This window comes from Mesoplodon densirostris, chromosome 1 (genome assembly GCF_025265405.1).
Source record: "Mesoplodon densirostris isolate mMesDen1 chromosome 1, mMesDen1 primary haplotype, whole genome shotgun sequence".
Taxonomy (NCBI): domain Eukaryota; kingdom Metazoa; phylum Chordata; class Mammalia; order Artiodactyla; family Ziphiidae; genus Mesoplodon; species Mesoplodon densirostris.
Genome location: NC_082661.1, coordinates 32,664,091 through 32,688,935, shown reverse-complemented (window position 1 = coordinate 32,688,935; position 24,845 = coordinate 32,664,091). Strand labels below are relative to the sequence as shown.

The 24,845-nt window shown below is 48.7% G+C and overlaps 1 protein-coding gene across 1 annotated transcript in view; it reads right to left on the bottom strand.

The window, feature by feature from the left end:
- The window catches only part of TLL2 (tolloid like 2), a 138,365-nt gene extending 117,480 nt beyond the window's left edge, over positions 1–20,885 (bottom strand). The window contains exon 1 of the mRNA XM_060111148.1: positions 20,475–20,885. Within this exon, the coding sequence (XP_059967131.1) occupies positions 20,475–20,664 (190 nt within the window). The 5' untranslated portion in view covers positions 20,665–20,885. The remainder of the gene's footprint in view (positions 1–20,474) is intronic.
- Positions 20,886–24,845: the final 3,960 nt, after the last annotated feature.

The following is a 24,845-nucleotide window of genomic DNA, read 5'->3' as shown; positions in this document are numbered from 1 at the left end:
GTTGAATTACAATGTTGTGTTAATTACTGCTGTATAGCAAAGTGACTCAGTATGCTATATATACATTCGTTTTCATATTCTTTTCCATTATGGTTTATGACAGGATACTGATTATAGTTCCCTGTGCTATACAGTAGGACCTTGTTGTTTATCCATTCTATATATACCAGTTTGCATCTGCTCATCCCAAACTCCCAATCCAACCCTCTCTCACTCCCCTGCCCCTTGGCAACCACCCGTCTATTCTCTATGTCCCTGATTCTGTTTCTGTTTCATAGATAGATTCATTTTGGGGGGCCACTTGGCACAGCTTGTGGGATCTTAGTTCCCTGACCAGGGATCAAACCCGGGCCCCCAGCGTGAACTGCTTTTCTTTACTGCAGTACTTCTCAGAGCCTTTACAACCCTAACAAACATCACAACTCTCCAAGAGAAACAGAATGCAGCATTTGCCAATGTGGTTGCCCTGGAATTTCTTTTCACTGAATCTTCCATCCTAAGGAACACCTTTTAGAGACTGCTGCAATGCTCAGCAATCTTCCTAGGACTAGAAGGGGCCCTACTGGTCATTGGGTCCAACCCACCATGTGATGCCTGAGTGGCCTCTTCTCACACCCCTCCATTGACAGGGAGCTCACGCCCTCCAACACATCCCCCTTTATCTTGAAACAGCTCTCTCCGTTTCTTCCAAATCTGGTGTTTTAATTCTTCTCTCAGGACCAAGGCACTGAGAAGGAAGGGACTGATACTTCTTGAGCACCAGCCACATGCTAGGCTCTCCACACTTTTCTAACCCTCAAGACAGCAACTCTGTGCAATAAGCATCATTATGCTCTTTTTTCCAATGAGGAAAGTAGGCTCAGAGAGATTAGGCAACTTGCTCTAGGCCACCTCTGAATTCTAACTCCCAATTGCCATGCGTCTTTGCCTTGAAGTAACCCCTGCTGTTCAGGCAGGGATGGAAGCATGGATAGGAAGAGGGACTAACTCAGCCTTGGGGGTGGGATCAGGGAAGGCCTTGCAGAGGGGGTGACACTTGAGTAGGAAGGTGACATGTGAGCAGAAGTCTGGCAAGTGGATAACAAGAAAAAGGGCATGCTGGTCAAAGAGACAGCATGTGCAAAGGCCCTGAGGGGAGAAACGGTGAGGCACGGTCAGGCAGGAGCAGAAGGGACCCGGTGAGGGGCCCTGGCTGAAGTGGGGACCCAGTTATGTGGACCGTGAGGCTTCAGGAACCGAGAGGCTGGACAGGGGCAAAAGGAAGTCTCAGACCCAGGGAACAAAATTCCAGGGTTATTAGAGCACCCAAGGTGGAGCTGGGCACAAGGAGTCCCTCACTCGGGTGCAGCACTTCACAGTTTGTATCCCCTCCACACACACAGTCTTCCCCACCCCATCCCACCCCAGCACCCTGCTCAGGGACTGGCAAGGACCTTCAGTTCTGGGACCTTCCGTTTTCGTAAATGAGCCAGTGAGCGAATGAGTGCTTCTCACCAAAGTCCTAGGGGAAGGCAAGGCAAAGACATCAGCCCCATTTCATGGGGGAAAGCCAGGCTCAGGGAAGTTCACCACCAGCCTGTTCACTTACAACTGTGAGAAGGGGGCGGGGCTTGAGGGCAGACCTCTTGGCTCTAAACTTGGAGCCCAGTTCACTGCCTCACAGAGGACCCCATTTCTAGAACTGGGATTCAAGGTGGGGCCTGATCTCATGGTCAGCGGTAAGAGCTCTGTTCCCAGATGAGCTCCTGGCCTGTCCAACACCAGACAGTCCAGTGGGGGTGACTGGAGGGGACAGAGGACAGGAGGGGTTGGCCAGAGGGTCCTTCACAACCCTCCCCCCAACAGCCCCTGAGATCCAGAGAGTCTCGAGGGGTGATTCTGGGGATTTTAAGTGGCCCCTGGCTTGGGGCCTGCAGAGCTGGGAAGTCTGTGAGCCAGGCAGAAGCCCAGCCAGTCAGAGGGAGACCCCTTCAACTCTACTGTCACCTTCTGTTACCAGCCACACCTTCCCCAAGACTGTTTCCTGGCACCCAGAGAGCGGGAGGCCCAGGAAGGGCTGCCACGGCTGGAGGGTAACTCCCCCCACCTCAACCCCTGCAGTCTTCCAGTCCATGCCAGCCACAGGCCCTGCCCTACCCCAGGGCTCACTCCAAAACCAACAGAGTCCTGGATTTATCCTGCAGGGGTGACCTCCAGCAGGTACTAACCTGGCCTCATCTCACCTCACCTCCACCAACCAGGCCGGTCCCTGATTTTCATTTCTACAGTACAGCCTGGCCTTGCAGATTTATTTTTCAATTAGTTTCCCACTTATGGGCCTAATCACAAATGTTCCACAGTAGAGCTGCATCTTGGGACACGAAAGGCCAGAGTTAAAGCAGTATGGAATCATAGGCATGGTCTACACTGGGAAGAGGGCACTTGGATGCTGCATGTGACACTGGGTGGACCACTTTTCCCTTTGGTGTCATTTTTTTCACCCATACATTGAGAAAGCTGAACCAGCTCAGGGATTCTCAAGGCGGAGCCACAGACCACTTTGTTAGAAGTGTCTAAGGAGTGTTGATACACAGATCCCAGGCCCCATCCACATCTACAGAATCAGACTTTCGGGGACAGGGCCCAGGAATATGCATGTTAAGTTCATATCCTGCCCACCCCCACAGGTGACTCACGGTCACTGAAGTTTGGAGACCAATGGAGGTGATGTCTCGAGGTCCCTCTAGCTCTAATGTTTGGTTTCTACAATGTCTATTAGAGAAGCGCAAGGCATCCATCCAGGGATTGCCATTTGTCCATCCCAATAACAAGCTGCTCAAGAAGGACCTTGCTAATGTTCCAGAAGATAGTCACCTAGAGAGAAGCTGAGATTACCGGAGGAACTAAATCTGGAGCCTTCGAACCATTGGAATTCCTCTCAGGAAACAGGGAGGGGCCGGAGGCAGGGAGAGTTACAGGGAAATCCTACCCAGAGACACATTTAGTTCACTTCAAGTTTCCAGCAGAGGGATTTAACAGGTTTAAAGCAGTTTTCTGTGAATCTTTGTCAAGGGAGTGTATGTACAAACAAACAGGGAGGGTTTTTTTTTAGTGAAAAGTTAATCGGCTTAAAGTGTGCAACTAAATAAGCAAAGCTTACATTAAAGTGACCCACAGAGAAAGGACCCCATGGAAAGAAAGTTCTAGGAAATACAATATGGCCTCTATGTTCTTTTGTAGTTCCATGCTATAAATATTCATGGGGCGGTGTTAATGGGGTCCACAGCTCTATGCAACCACAATAGTTTTTTTGTTTATTCTCAGGACCATGAACTTTGAAACCATGAACCTAAATTTCAGGACTCTGCATTCAGGCGTGTTTGCAGAGCAGGAGGCGAGAGGTGCAGGCTTGAGGAGGACAGGGGAGAGGAAACAGGGTGAGATATGAATCATGCCTCCTGGATCTTTTGGTTGAGATTAAAGAGGAGAATCTGTTTAGTATGGGACACCTCCGTCTCCAGGGTCTTCTGCTGCTCCAGCCTGGGGAAATGGCCTTCACAGGCATGGAGGGCTTAGTTACTCAAGCATATGGCAGAGAGGGGTGGGGAGCTGGAAATAGTTTAATTGGATCAAACAGACTTTTTGCAAGTTCTACATTGAAGACTTAAAAAAAAACCCAAACTAGTTTGAATCATGGCATTTCTAAGATGGAGAGAGTTTAAATGTCACCTAAGCCATGTCCTTGCTTTCCACATAAGGAAACTAAGGTCCAGGAAGGTTAATTGACTTGCTCAAAGTATCACATCTAGAAGCCACATCTGCTGACTCGAAACCAGTGATGGCAAATATGAGACAAACATGTACCCCTCTTAGCCCCTCTGTCCCAGAGCAAATATCCTTCATTGATCACAGCCTTCCTGTCCATCGAACCTGGACACAGCCTCCAAATCCATCTCAACACAGTCTACAGAGGGCCAGCACAAATGGATAGAAATGGCAGATGAATTGAGACCTACTTGCCATCTATGCCCTAAACCATGCTGGCAATGTCCATAACCCACTGGCCATTTGTTCCAGCTAGGAGTTTTCTATTCAAATCCACTTAAAGTCTGAACTCAGGGGTCTGAGCCTGCACACCACAAAAGTAGCAGGACCTGAAAGTCCATAGGACTTTCCATGTTAAAAGGCAATCCTGAAAAGATGCTCAGTATGACTAATTATTAGAGAAATGCACATCAAAATCACAATGAGGTATTACCTCACACAGGTCAGAATGGCTATCGTCAAAAAGTCTACAAATAACAAATGTTTGAGAAGATATGGAGAAAAGGGAACCCTTGTATACTGTTGGTGGGAATGTAAATTGGTACAGCCGCTATGGAAAACAGTATGGAGGTTCCTCAAAAAACCAAAAATAGAGCTACCATATGACCCAGCAATTCCATTTCTGGTGGAAACGAAAACACTAATTCAAAAAGATACATGCAGCACAATGTTTGTAGCAGCACTATTTACAATAGCTAAGATATGGAAGCAACCCAAGTCCCTATCAACAGATGACTGGATTAAGAAGATATTCATATATATATATACATATATATATATATGTATATATATAATATTACTCAGCCATAAAATAGAATGAAACACTGTATTAGCACCAATGTGGATAGACCTAGAGAATATTATGCTTAGTGAAATAAGTCAGACAGAGAAAGACAAATACTATATGATATCACTTAATATGTGAAATCTAAAAAATAGTACAAATGAATGTATGTACAAAACACAAACAGACTTACAGATATAGAAAACAAACTTGTGGTGACCAAAGGGGAGAGGAAGGGGGAGGGACAAATTAGGGGTATGGGATTAAAAGATACAAACTACTATATATAAATAGATAGGCAACAAGGATATACTGTATAGCATAGGGAATTATACCCATTATGTTGTAATAACCTATAATGAATATAATCTGCAAAAAAAACTGAATCACTGTGCTGAAAATAACACAATATTGTAAATCAACTATACTTCAATTAAATTTTTTTTAATTGAAGTATTAAAAAATTAAATTGAAAAATTGAAAAAATTTTCAATTAAGAAAAAAATTTTTTAAGGTCAATCAGTACCTAGGAGAGCACCACACACAGATGGGTACCATAGAGCAACTGGTCTCTGAAAGCTGATTCCATCTCAAGAGAACACCTAGTCCTGCCTTCTACCTTGGCGGGCATCACCCTACTTTACAGAGGAGCCAAGAGGCCACCTTGCTCAAGGCAGACATCACCTCCTGTCTCGCCTCTTCATCTGCAGTACAATAAGGTTGCACCAATGCATTTCAGAGCCATGCTACAGCTTGGCTTTCCAAGCAGGACCCACTTGGCTTAAGAAATACCTGCTCAGCTAATTCCCCAGAAAAAAAGATTCTCTACCAGACTAGCATGAGCAGGTAGGCCATATTTGCAAGGCCAGGTAAGTTTTACACCTCCAAATATATTTCATCTCACATGCCCATCCCACTCACTTGGTGATGTTTTCTCTAAGTGCTGTGAGGTGACTTCTTGGACCCTCAGGAAAAGGAGCTGTGATCAATTAGCCCTGTCTGACACTGTCCTGGGGAGGGAGTGGTATTGGAGGTGCCACACATGGGCCATTTACAAATGTATGTTGTAAAAATACTAAAAATAGTTCCATCCATGGGAAAGAATATCTGCAGCAAGGCCTGAGCTATGATTCAAGTTATTCTTTTTATACTTACTTTCCCCCCTCTCTGCCCTGCTCTGTGCCCAGGAAGGCGGATCCTGTGGACTGCTTCCTCCACGTCTCACTGCTCTCTGGCTTCTGCTTGCATTCAACCAGGAGGAGATCCTGGCAGATCAGAGGGAAGAGGGCAGAGAGCTGCAGGCATTTCTTCCCTGCTTTCTCCCTGCTTTGGTGCTGTATCCAAACTACTATATATAAAATATATTAGATAGGCAACAAGGATATACTATATAGCATAGGGAATTATACCCATTGTCTTACATACTGTCTTATGTACTGTCTTACCTATACTGGAATATCACCTGCAAAAAAAAACCTAAATCATTATGTTGTACACCTGAAACTAACACAATATTGAAAATCAACTATACTTCAAGTGACTCAGCCACCTCCCCTCCTGCACAGCTCCAGCTCCTGTAACACGGCTCCCTTCCCATTTCTTCAGCCACAGGGGAGACTTGTTAGTCTCTGGGTGCCTCACACCCTTCTTTGCATCCTAACCCTGTCTCTGTAAGTAGTCCCTTCGTGAAGGTCTCTTCATTCGAAACATCTGGGGTAAAGTCTGGTTCCTGCTGGCACCTGGCTGTTCTAAGAAAATCCTCCCATTATTTCCAGAGCTAAATGGGAAGATGGCATTTTGACTGGTAAACTGAATGGCTCCTTTGGCCTAAGCTAACACTTTTCACTGCTTCATTCCAGCAGCACATGACTTACTGCTGACTCACACCTCCTATGTTCCCATAGCCTAAGCTCACATGACTTCCACTCAGTAATGGAGAAAAGGGAGCAGTTCAGGTTCTAAAAGCCAGAAGCTTCCCAGGCTCTAATTTTGCATCTTACGTGCCTGATTTCAAGGCCAGGTATATCTCATAAGCTCTAATACTTCCACTGTGGAATGATCTCTTGTGGAGCATTAAGTTACCAGTGCAATTAAGCAGGACTCATTCTGAAGACAAAGGCCCATGGAGACCCTAAGTAGTGCAGAGAGCGGAAACATACACTAGGTGGAGAGTAAAGGAGACCCGGGGTCCACCTCCAGGCATACCGGGAGCTATCCATGTGAAATTGGACACATCACTGCCCTTTCAGGCCCTCAGGGTTCTCATAGGAAACATGAAAAACAGTATAAATAATTCCAAGGGTAACTTCCAGCTCTAACATTCTAAAAGATTTTACTCTAAAATCTTATCTTGTGCATCTAGTTAACATTCAATAATGGTCGTGAGCCTATCATCACTTTGACTAAATTTTCTTCATAAAGTTCCAGCAAGTAGTCTATTGTGGCAGACTTATTGTCCACTAATACCTTTTCTCCCTTCTTCCCTAACAACAGAAACTATGACGTTCAGTTCCAGACCTTCCAGAAGAAATATTTCCCAGAATCCCATGTAGCTATCTGTGGTCATGTGATTAACTTCCAGCCAATGAGATGAAAGCAGATGGCAGATGGCATCTCCTGGGAACCTCTCACATTCTTTGTTCTCTTTCTTTTCCATGCCTTCCGTGTCCAGACCGTGTTTGTGATGGTTTGAGCTCTGGCCACCATCGTGGACCATGAGGACAAGGGCCTCAGCCCAGGGAGAGTGGAGGGGCAGGCTGGAAGGAGACTGGACCCTAGAGGACTTCCTGGAGCAGCACTGCCATACTGGCCATAGACCGCGGACCTCCAGACTTTGATGTGAGAAAGAAAGAAACTTCTGGCTTGTTTAGGCCAGTGTTCCAGCTATCAATATATTGCCTACCAGCTCTAAATCCACCCTTCTTTGTCATGCTTTGTGACACAAGCTGGACCCCGGAAACATTTCTCCTTTGTCAGCTGGCACATTAGATTTTGTCAGTAGAGGGCACTAGAGGGACCGCAAGAGGAAGGGAATTCTCTTCCTGCTTCCGGGCCTCATCTTTCTTGCTCCTATAGAGTGCAGCCACCAGCAGTGTTTGGGAAACCCACTGACACCCAACTTTCAGAGTTTTGCCCAAACTCCAGTGGGCAATTCCCCACTTGTCAGCCGCTTCCTGTAGCATCTCAACAAACTTCTCCAACTGTCAGTGGGCCACAGCTACATCCTCTCCTATGAAGTTACAGCCCGGGAGGCGTGTGTGGGGGGGGACCTCTTCCAAATGGATTCCTTCCCTAGTAGCTGCTCCCTATGTCTACTATTCCTGTTTTCTTTAAAGTTCTCTCTACCTCCTTTTGCTAGTTAATAATCCTTTATATTAAATTTTTGAATTATTTCTGAACTTACTGAGGTGGTTTCAGTCTCCCAATTGGACCCTGATGGCCACAGCCAATTAACATGGGTTCATTACTAGCAATTTAACCTGATCTTAACTGATAGAGCCATACAATCAGCTCCATGGAACGAGTGAGTGATATGGTACAGGATAAGCTTTCTGCTTTTTAAAACTCTTCTCTCCAAAAATTATTTGTGACAAACATGTCAGATAAAAGGTTGAAGTCCTAATCTCTAACAGTTCCTACAAAATGTTTAAAAAATGACCACCTAATTAAAAAATGAACATAAGCAGAAAGAAAAAGAGTCCATAAATAAGAAGAAAAAAAAAGCCCATGAATAGGAAATTCACACAGCAAAATAAATACAAATGGTCAAAATATATTTAAAGATTTTTGTTTCATGTGGCCATTTTTAAAGTCTTTATTGAATTTGTTACAATATTGCTTCTGTTTTATGTTTTGTTTTTTGGCCTTGAGGCATGTGGGATCTTAGCTCCCCGACCAGGGATCGAACCCACACCCCCTACATTGGAAGGTGAAGTCTTAACCACTGGACCGCCAGAGAAGTCCCCAAAATATATTTTTTAAGGTTCAAAATTATTTGAAAAAGAAATACAATTATAATATAAATGCAAATTGAAGAAACTGTAAATTATTTTTCTTATCAAACCAACAAAGATTTTAAAAACTAGAATACAAAAGTGTTAATCTTAATGAGAGTGCAAAGGAGTAAAAAAAAATTTGAAGGGCAATTTGAAAAAAAGAATCAGAAGCCCTAAAAGCATGTATACTTCTGACCCAGCAATTCTATGGGTAGAATTTTTTCTAAAAAAATAATTTAAAACATACACAAAAACCTATCAATAAGGATGACTCCAGCATGACTGTTTATAACAGCAAAAGAAATGATTAGGGAAAAAAATCTTTATGTCCAACAATAGAGGACTGATTAAATTAAATTATGGTGCATCTATACCAAACAACTTAAATTGATGCCATACAAGTACATGTATTACATAAGCATCTTTATTATCATGGAAGGAGGTTCATGGTACTAAGTGAAAGTGAAATACAAGCAGGTTCAAAACTATATGTGTAGCATTTTTAAAAAATTACAACCATGCATGAAAAAATTTTGGAAGAATATACAACAACGTGTTAACAATGGTTACTCCTCGGCCATGGAATTGCCAGAAATGTTTACTCTTGCTTGCTCTCTATATTTTCTAAATGTTCTCCAGTGGATGTATATTAGCTGTATAATTAAGAAAACTGTTTTATGTTAAAAAAAATACTCTCCCTTTCCGGGCCATCTCCAGGGCACCCCAGTGCTTGCTGAGCATCTCTGGATGAACTCCTTTATGTTTCATTAGACTCTGAGGCAGAGCTCAGCTTGGGCCTCTCCCACACGCAAAGCCATCATCTCGCCCCCATTTTCCCTTCCTTTCCACTCCTGAGGCCCAAGTCTGAACTTCATGCTCCCAGGCCTAGAACCCCTGGTGGTCCTCCTATTTCCCGCTTCTACAGATCCTAAACATCATTTGTCCTCATCATAATGGTCGTCTGCTCAAAAACCATCAATAGCTCTCCATCTGCTCAAAAACCATCAATAGCTCCCCCTTTCTTAAGGGGCATGATTTAAATGTCTCAGCTTGACATTCACTGTTCCAAGCTTCTTTCAATCTTGCCACTACTATTCTGCGAAGTAAATCAGGTACTCCCACCGCTCCAGACACATCCAAAGCATTCCTGCTGCCTTGCGTTGACTCATGATGTTTATTTTACCTGAAATGCCTTCCCCTGCATCCCAGTTTCTCCAAATCCTTTCCATCCTTCCAGGCCAAACTCAGGGCTCACCACCCCTCTTACCAGGAAGCCTTCCTTGACTGTCTTACAGTGATTGATCCCTTTTCCAAATCCCTATAGTATCTCATTTGCTCAGTTTTACACTTGGCAAATATTGGTTGAGCACCCACCATGTGCCAGGCACTGTGCTGGTGACTGGGAAACCAAATGAGTCTAATTTCTACCCCTTGAAGTTCATTGTCTGATATGGAGACAGACATTGAGCAAATAAATAGTCACTCCAATACCCAGTTACGGACTGTAAAATGTGCAGGGAAACAAAGGTGATGAGAGATTTAAAAGAAGGGACCTGATTGAGATCAGGACTGAGAAGGCCTGGGGGGGAAAGGATATGTAAACTAAGGGTCCTAAGTGGGTCTAATTTTGCAAACATGATCAAACGTGCATTTCAAAAAGATCATACTGTCTGCAACATGGAAAACAGATTTTGGGAGGCAAGGGGGCAGCAGGGAGACGGGTTCAGCTACCATCGCAGTAGCGTACGTGGGAGCCGGTGGGATTTAGACCAAACAGTGGCAGTAAAGATGGAGAGAAGTGGATGGGCTTAAATTTGGAAACAGAATTGGCAGGACTTGGGTTGGAACTGCATGAGAAGGGGAGGGAGAGACCCGTATCCAGGATGGCTTCTGGCTGAAGCACCTGGCATCACAAGGTGCCACCTGGCACATGCCACCATGAGGCTCAGACCTTAGCGGACCACAGCCGACTCTGAGCCCAGGGGGACAGGATGGCGAACGAGTGCCGGCTCAGCGGGAAGGAGAACAGACCCAGGGATGGGAAAAAGAGTTAGGGCGGAAGGTGACCTGCTCCTGTGGGAAACTGGCTCACACAGGACTCACATCAACTCGAGGCCAGTAACCCCGGTGGGAGGAAGGGGAGGAGGCTCGGTGCAAATTGCAGGATGAGCCGGGAGATAAGTGGCCCAGCTGGTGGAGCAGGTGAAGACTCCGGGCTGAACATCAACACTCAAGTGCTCGTGCAGGCGAGCTTGAGGATATTTATTGGTAATTGACAGAAGTGGTTAGAGGGTGGTGTGAGCACAGATAGGTCTGTAACCAATCAGCAGGAAAGTTCGGTTCCTGTTGCTGTGTTTGCATCCGGGCAGAACCGTATTATGAGCGGGCTAAGAGGATACCCTGAGAAAGCTGCTTCTATGCATTTGGTTTATCTGTTATCCGCTGCCTGCTTCATGGATGAGAGCAAGCGAGCTGGGGAGCAATAAATTATCACTTGCTGCACGCTCTGGATCCCAAGAGAACTCTCTGCAGAGGGAGAGATAAGCCGACACAGGCCACTGAGAAATCATCACTTATAGGGAAACTCTTAAATGGGGAACAATAACGGGCGTAATCATAACAGCTAGGAGAATAGCTAAAAATTAGTGACCGCTTGCTAAACACTTCTTGTTCACTGCCTCATTCAATCTGCAAACAAACCTAGTTCATGGGTGTTCATACCATTCCCATTTTCTAAATGAAGAAACTGAGGCTCAGAGAGGTGAAGAAACTTGGTCAAAACCACACAGGCAGTGAGGACAGAGGCAGGCTTCAAGCCACCAGCTGCCTGATGCCAAAAGTAGTCTCTTAAACAGGATGTTTCACTGCTCTGCTCTGTTACCCAGGCTGCCACTCACCCAAGGCTTCCTTAGGAAACATGGGCCATCGAGGTCCTCTCCCTCGGGGCTGGGGAGGGTGGCTGGACCCATCGTCCTCAACTGACCTGATACCCAGGCACTGCCCCGGGCCATGTGGGAAAGGGATGGGAGAACAGAGAGGGAGAAAGTTGCATTTCGACACCTTGTATGACCCATTTATTCTTCCCTATGCTTTGGGACTAAGAGTACTCTGAAGGCCAGAAGCGTCTCATCCTTGTTGGGTTCCTAGCCAAGGACAGGGGGAAAAGTGGGGAGAAGGTGGTGGGCTATGGTGCTGTGTGGAACAAGTGTACAAATAGGACCTTCAGACTGAGCAGCAGGGAGATGCTTGTTGACTGGGGGGTCAGGGATCCAGGAGAGGAGAGGCCGTTCCGGGGCTGGAGAGGCGGTGTGCTTCAAGGGGAGAACAGGGGTTTGAGATGTTTGTCCCACTGCTTACAAGTTCAGTGTCCTGTGCGGGCCCTAGCCCAGCCTCTCCCCTGGACAAGCACCCAGACCTCATCCTGCAATGCCCACAAGATCATAAGATCTCAGAGCATCTCGCGTGAGTGCCCGGATCATCTCCTGGCTATCTGAGAGACCAATGGGGAGAACAGAAGGAAAGGAGCTTTATAAACAATGCTAAGGCAATGCTGTAACCACTGTGAGAGGTTAATATCATTGTCCTTCCTCTTGAAAAACATGGTGAAGGGTGAGAAGGCAAAGGTTTGGAGACCAATGAAGTTACAGCCTCTATTCGGATTGCCTGCCTATCTATGGTAGAAGGATGTGCATTGCCATCAGTGCGACGTGGGCCCAAATCCCGCTTGTACCTCGGCTATATGGACCCTGGAGGAATGCTGCTGGAAAGAGGAGTGGCTGGGAGGAGCCACTGGCTGAATGGAGGCTCAGACTCAACACCATTCACACATCTCCAGTCAGGGGCTGGCTTCTCGGGTGGGGCCTGGACATCTGGTTGGCTTGCAGTGCGTGGAACCCCCAGCGTAACACCAAAGAAGCCAGTGAGTGCCACGGCAGATTTGTTTTTACAGCAAGGTGTCTGGATATAGAGGAACTATTGCCATCAGCATTGCTAGGAAACATAAAACTCTGAAATCATCATCTGCTCCAGTTGTTCAGATACTTGGTTTCCTGCTCTTGGAAACCTTGTTGGATTTCTGTGGGATGATAATAATAAAAACAGCAATATTTACTGGATGTTTACCGTGTTCCAGGCACTAAGTGCTTGGTCTATGTTAACTCATCCAACCTTTATAATCACCCTCTGTGGTAGACACTAGTATCCACATATTATGGGTGAGAAAACTGAGATCCAGAAAGCTTAAGAGGCTGGCTCAGGGCCTCAGAGCCATTCAGTGGGAGAGCTAGGATCTGCAGCCCGGCAATTCGCCTCCAGAGTCAGCTCACTCCTCAGCGCTCTCACAGGAACAGAAAGTGATGCTGTTCGTGTAATTCAATTTAATGCACGCGACAGGTTCTTCGGAGGCCACAAAACGACAGCAGTATTTCATATTTATTGAGTGCTTCTTCTTGCTCAGCACAGTAACAAGTGCCTTTCACTCAACAACAGCCTGTGAACTAGGAGTATCTTTTTTTTTTTTGCGGTATGTGAGCCTCTCACTGTTGTGGCCTCTCCCGTTGCGGAGCACAGGCTCCGGACGCGCAGGCTCAGTGGCCATGGCTCACGGGCCCAGCCGCTCCGCAGCTCGTGGGATCCTCCCGGACCGGGCCACGAACCCGCGTCCCCTGCATCGGCAGGCGGACTCTCAACCACTGCGCCACCAGGGAAGCCCTAGGAGTATCTCTTAACTGCATGATGTACATGAGGAAACTGAGACTTTAAAAGGCTGCGGGACTCGCTCAAGGTCTCACGGCCAGTAAGTGACAGAGCTGAGAAAGAAAATCCAAGTCAGTCTGACTCCAAAGTTTGGGTACCGAACCAACAGGCTAGCGAGGAGCTAGGCGTTCAAACAACCATGGCCCCGGGGCCGCGGAGAGTCCTGAGAGAAGCAGCGGACGGGGAAGGTCCAGAGCTGACGGGAGGCGCTGCTGGCCTGTCTGCACTCTCAGGAGCATCTTCCCGCTGAGGAGGCCACGCCCAGGAGCTCCCGGGAACAGGGCTGAGGTCTGATTGGCACTTAGCTCTTCAGCACCCACGGCCTGGCAGGCGCCCTGCAGGCCAGGAGCTGTCGTAACGGCTCCTCCTCTCCTCTCACTGGGCTGCACGGAGGAGTAAAGGGCACTTCCCCCCCCACACACCACCCCCAGGAGACGGTGCAAGACACTGACCGCTGCACGGCTGGGCAGGAGAAAGATGAAAAGCGGGTTCCACTGACATCAGAGTTGCGGACCCACATGGAGACTTTTCTGTCTCCAGTGTAGAGCTCTGCCTACAGAGACAGCGTCAGAAGTCAAAAGAGGACCAATGTCGGGCAGAGGGTCTAGGCCCGAGGGTGTGTCTCCAGATGCAAAATGGGAACCATCCCAGCTGCTTGCCTACTCCGGGGGCTGGCGTGAAGGTCAACGGGCTGGTGTTCTTACGATCATTCAGCTCTTGGAATATCCTTGCCCAAAAGGGGCTGACGCGTTCCCCTTCTGACCTCCCCTCCCCAGGTGCTGCACCACCTGCACCCCCCAGCATAAGTCATGGTCCTGGCTGGGACCTCTGGGCTCTGTTGGGCACCTGATGGCCACACGTTCTCTGCCTACTCGATTAGACGAATCCTCAGTGTGGGCAGCCTGTGTCTCTCAGCCGACAGTTCCTCAGGAACCAAGACGGTGCGTTTCCTCCCCCAGCCTCTGCCCTGGCCCCTCCTCATCATCACTGGCTTTCTCCTTCTTAATCTTTATTGGGCTATAACTCACATACCAAAAAAAATTCACCCTTCACTTACTTTTGAGACCCTGTTTACCAATAATTATCAGGTCTGAATTTAAGAATCCCTAACTAAATACACTACATGAGATCACTTGTTCACTTATCACAAAAATTGAAATTCCTCTAGAGCATTTCAACAAGAGTTCAAGAAGTATTGCTGAGCAGCTGCTCTGTGCTCTAGTAATGTACATATCCATCACTGAACTCTTGCCTCGTCCAGAAAATGTGCTGAGCACGTGACAAACATTCTATCATTTGACCCTTGCCATGACCCTGAGAAGTGACTATTAGTACTTCTCAAGGGAGGGAACTGAGGCTCAGAGAAGTTAAGTAACTTTCTCAAGGTCACAAAGCCTTGCATGAGCAGCAGATTTTGGATCCAGGTCTGTCAAGTGTCAAAGCCCGAGCTCTTCACCACCTCATGCCCTGCCCCCTGGGCACTTCAGGGGTGAAAAATTGGAGACAGAGGTGGACTAGATGCACCTCCTGCGTGGAGAAGTGGGAAAGATGAACATTTCACTTCCATACAGCCCTGAAATATTTTGACTCCATCAAATCAGCACCTGCCCGAATCAGCAAAGACACCATGACAAGTAGGGATAAAAATAAAGGTGTAAAACTGCCAGCCACCCTCACCTGGGTGTGGCCCCTGGGGAGAGACAAGGTGCCAGGGAGATGGCAGCTGCTCCCACTCTGGAGACAGGCTGTGCCAGGGAGACAGCCTTCCAGGGGGTACCGTGGAAGCCTCACATCCGTACAGAAGAATCCAGGGCACCTGCCCCTGCCATGAAGGATGGAAACTCTGGGGGAGCGCTGCCCAGGACCACATCCCCCAGCTCCACCCGGAGCGCTCTCAGGAGGGCTGCTGCCCACTGGGATGGCTCTGCTTCCCTTGCAGGCTGACAGTGAGCTTGGAGGTTCCTTCAGCCATGGACCCAACCCACACAGGGCCAGAATCATCATTCCCTCATTCAGCAAATATTGACGAGTACCTATGACGTGTCGCTGGGCACTGGGCTTACAGCAGTGACCAAAGCAGACAACAATCCCTGACCTCACACGGTTTGACATTCCAGCCTCGTATCAGTAACGTGGGGGCTGCTGGCAGGAGATGCCCAGAGAGTGCTGTCCTAGAGGGCTCTGGTGACCCCCCAAATAAGGAGCTGATTGGTAAGGTCACTGTCTCTGGGAGAGAATGACAAGATGGAGTGGGGCCCCAAATTCCAGGCAGAAGTCAGGTCTAAAAGTGAGAGGAAGGACTACAGACTTGCTTGTGAGGAAAGAGCTAGTTCCCAGGCCAGCACCCTCACCCTGGCTCCTGAGCCATTAGCCGTCAGGAACTGCTGACTGTATTTATTGATGAAGGAATATGTATGTTTATCATATGTGAAGGCCCTGGCATTTATCAAGCCACCAGCTGAAAAGTAAAGCTGCTGTCAGCCAGTTCCCATGGGTTTAATAAACCCAAAAGGCTACGGAGCACTTTACCGTTTACAAGGTTATTTGCATATCGTTTGAGCCTCAGGTAGACAATGTTGGTGACCTGAGTCCCATATCCTCAGCTCAACTCTGGGCAGTTCCATGCATCCACTGCATGGCTCCCCACTTTTCTGCTTGAGAATTTTTTCGGAATCCATAGAGCTCAAGGCGCCTGCCCACGCAGGTGCAGGGAAGTTCATGCCTCAAGGAATGGTCATATTCTCCCAAACTGGATGCAACAATAGCCCCCATCCCACATGCCCTTTTAACAATGTGCCTTTGACATGCCTCTCGTGGAGAGATGGGCTACGTTCCCTCCCCTGAATCTGGGAGAGCTTGGAACTGTGGTGGAAGCGATGATATGTAGCTTCTGAGGCAAAAAGGTCATAAAAGGCAATGCAGCTGCCATCTGGCTCCCTTGGGACGTGTACACTTAGACTCTAGCTGCCATGCTGTGAGGAAGCCTAATCAGCCCGCATGGAGAGCACACAGAGAGGCTACCTGTAGGTTCTGGCTAAGAGTCCAACTGAGGCCCCAGGCAACAGCCAGCCTCAACTGCCAGATGTGAGCGAACAAGAGAGCCTCCAGATGATTCCAGCTCCCAACTGTCAAGTCACCCCCAGCCTGCAAGTCTTCACAGCAGAGGCTCAGACACTGGGTAGCAGAGGTGGACCACTTCTGCTGTGCCTTTTCCAAACTCCTGATCTACAGACCCACGAACGTAGTACAGTGGCGGTTGTTCTATACCACAGAGTTTGGGTAGTTTTTTACACAGGAATAGGAACTGGAAAAGGGAGCAAACGATGAAGGACAGCAGCCTTTGGATAAATGCTCCAGCCTCCTATTCCCTGGGCAGATAATTATGGGAGGCCTTATGGAAGGGCCGGGTGGGGACATGGCCCCATCACCTAAAGCAGCTACCTCAATTCCACTCCCTTCATTGGATTTCCTCTTTCCCTGTCATACTCGCCCTGCTCCCTCACCCTGTTCCTTGGGGTCACCTCCTAAATGATTTATCTACACACAAGTCCTGTCTAAGACTCTGCTCTCGCAGGAGTACAGCTACAACTAGCCTTATGTCTATCCTAAAAGGCAAGCAGTTTTGTTCCCACCCCCATTTTGCAGATGAGGAGACTGAGGCATGGAGACGTGGAGGACCTGCTCAAGGCCATACGAAGAGTAAGAGGCAGGGTCAGGACAAGAATCCAGGCCTCTGGCTCTGAACGCAGCTAAAGAATTATGGGTGAGGGCAAGCAACCAAGAGAAGCCCTCAGAAGCTTTGCAAAAGTTGTTCTCAGGGCCCTGGTGGTTGGAAGGATATCTTGTAATTTACTGTCAGTTGAACTCTTGACCTCACTTACAGTATCAGATGAAAAACAAACAGCAGAGCCCTGGACCACCAGACAGAGACCACACCCAGGAAGTCCCACGCATTTTACCAGCCCCAGGCCAGGAGGGCTTCCCAGGCCCACTCCCACTCCACAAGCATCTGATTTTAAAAGCGTCCCTTTTTACAGCATCAAATAGATTGTTTGCTAGTAAATTTAAATTTTACACCTTAAAACTTACTTCAAAGGTCAGCATGAAGATGTTCTTTCACAAGTTTCTAGGAAATCTGTTTATAAAGTACTTAACTACACGTCAGGTACTGCCCTAAGCACATTAGTCTGTTGGGAATCATCCTCATTTACAAATGAGGAAACCAAGGCATGGAGAAATTCAGTGACTTGCCCAAGGTCACACACAGTTTGTAAATGACAGAGTAAATAGTAAAATGTGTAAATGGTAAAACTGTAAATGACAGAACACAGACCCGTTTGCTCAGCCTCTGAGATCCTGAGCTGGAAGCAAAGGTCATAGAACCATAGAACACTGAGAAGGAAGGGGCCAGGGGCACAAACTCAAGCGCCCGCAAAGAGCGAAGAGGGCGCAGGGCAAGATGGCGGATGTGGACTAAGGGAGCCAGCTCCCTGGACCTGTCAGTTTGCCACCCTAACTAGTCCAACAGTTTCACTCTATGGATGAGGAATTAAGGGCCAGAGAGGAGGGGCTTGCCAGGGAGCACAGCTCCTGAGAGGCCAGGAACAGACCCCAGATTCTCTGTCTGTACTCTGCATCCACAGCAGAATGGAGACACACCCCACCCCCGCCCCGGCACAAGAAGGGGCAGGTGGGAGGTGTTTTAGGTTCGAAGCCCTGAGGCAGGTCCTAGGCAGAGGACTTCTGGCTGGAGGAGTCAGGGAGTTAGCATGTGACTGATAGGAGGAAAGGCTGCCCCTTAAGGTTTGGTTTGAATATGGAACCAGGAAAGACAGCGTTCCCCACAAGCCGAGAGGCACTTTCTTACACTGAGTCTCCAGTCCTTGGTGAACTGCTTATTGTCCTTCCAGAAGGCGGTTCCCTTGCTCAGGGAATTTCCAGAAGCATGAGTAGACTGATGGGACGTTTCCCCTAGGTCTCCCTTGCCATCGCCCTCTTCTGGTCACTCTTAGCATCAGCATGGATGAAGAAGAGGTCAAGGGGTTGGGAATATGGAGGATGGCTGCGGAGGATGAATGGAGCTGGCTGAAACCATACAGCTACTTTCCAGCCCTGCTGCCCATCCTGTCCAGTCTGTGAAGAGTCACAGAACACGCATGCCCTGGTTATCTAGCATTTTCTCCAAAATTATTGGAGAAGAATGAGGCCCCAACAGGCAAACCTGCTTTAGTGTTATTCCACAAGGCTGAGACCAGGAGCTGGAGAGCCCTCACAGACGGAACTATGCCTCTTTCACCGGGATTCTCAGGCCCTAGATCAGCACCCAGCATCCCAGAGGTGCTCGATACATTCCCGAACACACTGATTGCTGCCGCAGCCCAGGCCCCAGCTGCCCACACTGCCTCCCAGAGGCCCCAGTTCACATCCAGTAAAGTCCAGGACCTGACAGGTGCAGGTGATGGCTGATCACTTCGCCCCCATCCCAGTTTTGCAGCCCCAGTGCCCCTCATTTCAGGCAAGGGCATATTCAGTGCTCCAGAGACTCTTCAACCTGGTCAGGACGGAGGTCCCATGAGGAACTGAGATACCTTAGTCAGGGCATACTACCTGCTGATATTCTCTCAAATTAGCCAGCAATCAACTCTGCCCTCCTTCCTAACTCAGAAGCCCCACAAGGTACAGCAATAGATGGCTATACTGGAGGAATCTTCCTGCAGCATAAGCCCAGGACCCTCAAACCTGGTATGATCCTCAACCTTCACAAGATTCTCAAGTCTCACACTCTCCTAGGTCCTCCAGCCTCCCAGGAACCTGGTTTCCCCCAGACTTCACCCAGTTCTGACCTGCCCAACCCGCAGCCTGGACCACACTCGCTGCAGTAACAACACAAATAATTACAGTGTCATCACAATTATTCCATTTGCAGAGAACTTCCCCATAGATTATCTGAGTCCTCCTACAATTACTGTCCCCAATTCAGATGAGGAAACTGAGGCTACTAGAGTTTTCCAGGGAGTGAGGGAACGGGGCCACACTGGCTCATGCACGGCACTTCCCTCATCAACCGGAAGAAAAGCACCCTGCCCTTCTGCAGATGGAGGCTGCGAGCTTCCCTTGGTCCGCTCATCTCTGCGGGCCGCCAAGTGAAGCGGCCAGACCCTGCCTAGAGATAAACACCAGGACCCGCGGCCCCTGGCCACCGGCCAGGAGCCGCTCGGCGGGCTTCTGAGACCGTCCGCTCTCGGGGGCGTGAGTATCCCTCTGTGCCAGCTGGGAACTGTCCCAGATCCATCGGCTTTCTTTGGAACATGCGCTTGGGCCCTTCTGGGGCTGACGCCTCAACTATTCCGGCTCGGAAGCTGCTCCCCTTGGGACACACAAGCCGGTTGGTGGTTAGTGGGAAGCGGGAGCTGCAGTGCCCAGGCCGCGAGGTGCGCCAGAAAGACCCCCGCGTCCCGGGGCGCGGCTTCCTGGCGGGATTAGAGCACCTGACGGCTTCCATCTCCGCCGGCCCAGGGAGACCCCCAGGCGCAACCACACTGAGGGGGCTACAGGGAAGTTTGCGGCAACTTGAGTCATACACATTCCCCCTCGTCTACCTCTTTCTTTTTGCCTGCTGTGAAGCTTTTCGCTTTTTATACTCTCTTCCCAAGAGTAACCACAAGATCTTGGGAAACTTTGCGTGAAACTTACAAATGCCATGAAATCGGAGCCAGCAACACCGTGTGAGCCTGAGAACGCCGCTCCCAGCCCGGCTCCCGCTCCTCTGCTCCAGCCCAGCGCGACCGACGGTGGCCCGTGTTGACCACCTGGCTGGCAGGAGACTCCGGCGCCCGCCCCAGTCCTTGGGAGCCCTCTCGGCCTCGGGCACCCGCCCTCATTCGCTTGGAGAACGCTCCCGCGGCCGCCACCCTGTGCGCGCCGCAAACCAGGGGCCGGGACGTCCCAGTCGGAGTGTTATTTAAGCAGCCCCTCTGGGACATTGTTTCCCCGGGGAGCTCGAGGGATCTCGGGGGGGGGGGGGAGGGGAGGGGAGACCCGCCCCACACACGGCTGAGCTGGCTTGCCCACCACCTCATTTGCATTTCAAAGACAAACTTCTGCCGGACATCCCCGGCGGCGGCGGCGGCACCTACCAGCTTTGCACGGGTCATGGTAATGCTCCAGCTGCTGCTCCGCGCTCTCCTCGTCTTCCAGCACCGAGTAGTCCCAGGTGGCGTCCGAGCGCTCCCCGAGCCCCCAGGCGTCGCGGGGCAGCGGCAGCAGCAGTAGCAGGAGAGGCAGCAGCAATGGCACAAGGGCCCCAAGCGCAGTCACCCGGGGCATGACTGCGAGGGGCCGGCGAAGACCGAGGGAGTTGGGAGCACCGAAATCTGGGCCCTAGCGGGGGACGGTGTACAGGGTCGGCTCGGCGGCGACCCGGGAGAGGCGATTACGCGCGGCTGCCCGGCATGGTTCGGGCGTGGAACCAGCAGAGCGCGGTCCGCGTCGGCGCGCCCAGGCAGCAGCAGCCGCTCGGAGCTACTTGCCCGGCGGCTGAGGCTGAGGCGGCTGCGACCGTGGCGGTGGCGGCGGTGGTTGGAGCAGTGGCCGCTCCGCCCCTCTCCACCCGGGCTGGACCGCACAGACCTCGCCAGGGGCCCCGGGCAGCCAATCACTCGGGCGCCCGAGGCGAGGCCCCTCCTCTTCCCGGCACCTCCGCAACTTCGGAGGAAGGGGAGCGAGGTGAACAGGCTGAAGGCAAGGACCCTGGGCCAGCCGCGCTGCCCTAGAGCCGAGGGAGCCCTTCTCCGGGCGCCACCGCGCCTCCGGCCCCCCAAAACGCTGCTCCGGAAGATCAGGGCTGGACTTCCCGCCTTGTTGTATTCTGAAAACTCACTTTGCAACTCCTCGATGCACACGTGGGTGAAGGCAGGCGGCAGTGGTTAGAGCTCTGAGCTCAGGGCCAGGAACCCGATGCGAGCGATCCCCGATACCAAATCACTATGTGCTTTTCGGACAATCGTTTCTCTGTAGGGATGAAGCGAATCTTCTCTCTGGTTGCTTTCGGAGCAGAAAATAAATAGATAAATAAATCGAGGATTACGCTCCTCTCAGCGTTCTCAAACTTCCTTCGTCCAGCCGTGAAGGGCGCTTGCTTGCAGCGCCCACCTAGCCTAACGCGTGGCTGGTGACTTGAGTAGCTTAGGGAAGGATGATTTAAAATGACGGACTTCCCCTCTTTGTGACCCCATCCTTTAGTAAAACAGTGTAAGAAGCTTCAAATAGGCAAAAAGATTGACAAACAGCTGTACGTGCTATTTGTGTTAAACTACAGACATGTTTTATTAAATAAGCCACTCACCATTAACTTGATGGAATAAAAACGACCAGTTTCTTTAGTCTGGTTAATTTTGTGCCAATTAAAAACATATGCCCAAATAATTTAAGAGAATAATCAAGAGCTATTTGAAACCCCCTCCTACGTTGTACCTTAAATGTAAAAATTGTCAGAACTGAGCCATTTCGATTTAGAGACATAAAAAGTACTATTACAGAGAGTTTTCAAAGACCTTTCTATGCAAGCAAAATTGCCCCAGTCATGAAGTAAAACACACCAATGTGTAGAGATTTTCAGCATCACTCCCAGTAGAATCTTTTTTCACTTAAACTGCAAGCAGAAAAAGTGGACTGAGCTTTCCTTTTAGATTTCTATATGGTTTCACAGCCACTAATGACAAAAGAGCTGACAGGCAGCCCCGAGCTGGGCTTTACACAGGATTCCGAATTTCTTGCATTATGATCATCTGTCTTCTCATCTAGTAAGTAGGGTAACAAGTCCTTCAAACCAGTAAAGACTTAAAAGTTAACCACTGGAAGGGGGCTACTGGATATTTTGTCTGGGCCCTCAGAAATGCAAGTTGACCCTGCTTCATGCTAAGTCTTCATCAAATGGGCACATACAGGATGGAGCCAGATTGGGCAAGAACTGACAGACAGGAAGAAGTAATCTGGGGTGGGTGTGTGGGTGGAATGGATGTCACCAAATGGCAGGGAAGGCCAGGTGGCCATTAAATAGGTGTGGGAAGGGGTTGAACGTCATTTCTGCCTGAACACTAGGAGTCAAACCCAACGCCATAGGTCTCTGCATTCAACCCAGTGAAGGTCACCACCTGTCAGTAGAGAAGTCCACAAAGTCAACAGCTCAAAAGCCTAACAAACTTCGGTGACACTTCCAGGTCTCCAGATGGCACTAGGCAAACAGCCAACTGGCCTCCTCATTAGCAGGGAATTCCTCCGGAAAATAGACATTACAGGCAACCTCTTGGGCAAACACTGAGGTTGTGAACTTTTATTGCCTCTAATCCCCACCTCATGAGTAGCTGCCAGGCTTCTCACCAACACTCTTTGCCCAAATATTTTGAAGACAGTCATGCTCTGGGATGAGCAAATGGCAGTTTTATGTCAGAAGCCCTGTTTAAATGCTATTTTAAAGGCTATCAAACAAATCAACAAACTATCTGAGTCATAGTACAGAAAAGTTAGGAACAACTGAAAGGGATGGTTAATATTTTTTTCTCAGTTCTATGGTTTCTGATTTCACTCACTTTTGTATTTTAAACTTTAATCAGGATTCAAATAACTTTTAAAATGTATTCTTTTAAATCCCACGAAAAGACTAGAAATAGATTTAGAATAAAAGGCTTTGTGATCTAAAGCCACTCAACTCAGTTCCATTATCACATTCATAATTGTTTGTGGGTTTCCTCCCCCATAGCTCATGGTCCTGTGGAAACCTGAAAGTCATTACAAGCTTCCCCCCCTTTAGTCAGATGTCCTCCACTCAACTCGTTCCAGCTCTACCCCTGTGCCCCGAGTGACACGGCTCTCTTGCAGCAGCTCTCAAATGCCTCCACGCCTACCAAGTTGTATCCTCCTTACCTACTCCACAGAGGCCACTTTCCCTTCCTTGTGCCTTTCCAGGTTACTATACACCATCTTCTCCAAGGCAGGGAGCAGAACCTCCAGGGTAAAGCGGGCACTCTCATTTGCTGGTTCATTTCTTAGTTTACATTAACTGACCACTGAGAAGGTACTTTGAGTTTTGTTTTCTTTTGTTTTGCGGTACGCGGGCCTCTCACTGTTGTGGCCTTTCCTGTTGCGGAGCACAGGCTCTGGACGCGCAGGCTCAGCGGCCATGGCTCACGGGCCCAGCCGCTCCGTGGCATGTGGGATCTTCCCGGACCGGGGCACGAACCCGCGTCCCCTGCATCGACAGGCGGACTCTCAACCACTGCCCCACCAGGGAAGCCCGGTACTTTGAGTTTTAAAAATATTTAATACTGTTACAATTTTTAGCAGCTGTTGAAAACCTTCTGTGGCTCTCTGAAACCTCTACCCAAGCCCGTGAGGGTGGCACATCAGGTCCTCCATCCACCACCAGGTCGTCCTTCCACATGGATTCCAGCCTTGGCTCTTGCCACCTCCGTCTCTCCACTCCTGTTGCATTAAACACCTTGCAGTCATCCTAACAGGGCCTTGCTGCTTCACACCTCCATGTCTTTGCCGGGGACAACTTCATAACCACACAGCCTGCATCTTCATGCCACCATTACTGCAGCTACCACACCTATGACACTTACCTATTTATGTCTATCCTACCCTTCTGGGTCTCTAGCCTGCAGCGGACCTGTCTGACCAACTCCAACTTGGAATGCGCCTTCCACGTCTTACTCTCTAGACCCTCTCTTCCCTTCAGTGACCTCCAAGGTTAAGTCCCATAATCTTAGTGGCTTAGATTGAGCCACTAAGAACTGCAACATTGGCCAGTTTAAATGACTGACATCAAGTTCTCCCTACAACCATGTCCTCCATTTTTTAAATTTGAAACCCCTATCACTTTAAGCATGCAACTTTGCAAATAACTTTAAAAACGTTTGTAGACTACATTACCACCTTGACTCCATGTGTCCCAATGCAAGATTATTCCCTCCCCCTTTTCTAATGTTAAACTGTAAATTAGGTATTTAATAAAAGTTCTCACTTTGAAATCCAGAAGGTGGTTGTATAGCAGATTCCTTTATACTCCTAGTTTTCCAATCAGACAAAAAAAGTGTTCACTAAAGAGATCAAAAGTAACTCAAATTTGCACCAATATAACTATTTGGCTAACAGGAATTGCCAAGTATAATATGTGTCAACTGAGTTTGGTAATAAAATCAAGGGGAGAAAAGAACCAAGGAGGTTGACAGTAATTTAAATAACTAGTTAAAACCGAAGATGAAAAAAAATTACAAATAGACCTGGAGAAACTAACCACTAATTTTGATGTAGTACAATAAAAATAATCCCTTCCGTTGGTATAGAACACTCATTTCTGATATGATCTCTATGACAATATTTCCAATATTATCTATTCCATAGGCTGGAGAGGTGATACCCCCATTTTACAGTTACACCAGTCAAGACACTAGGACCCTAATTTTGATTACTTCTGGGCTAAAAATAAGAAATTCTTTAGCTGCTCT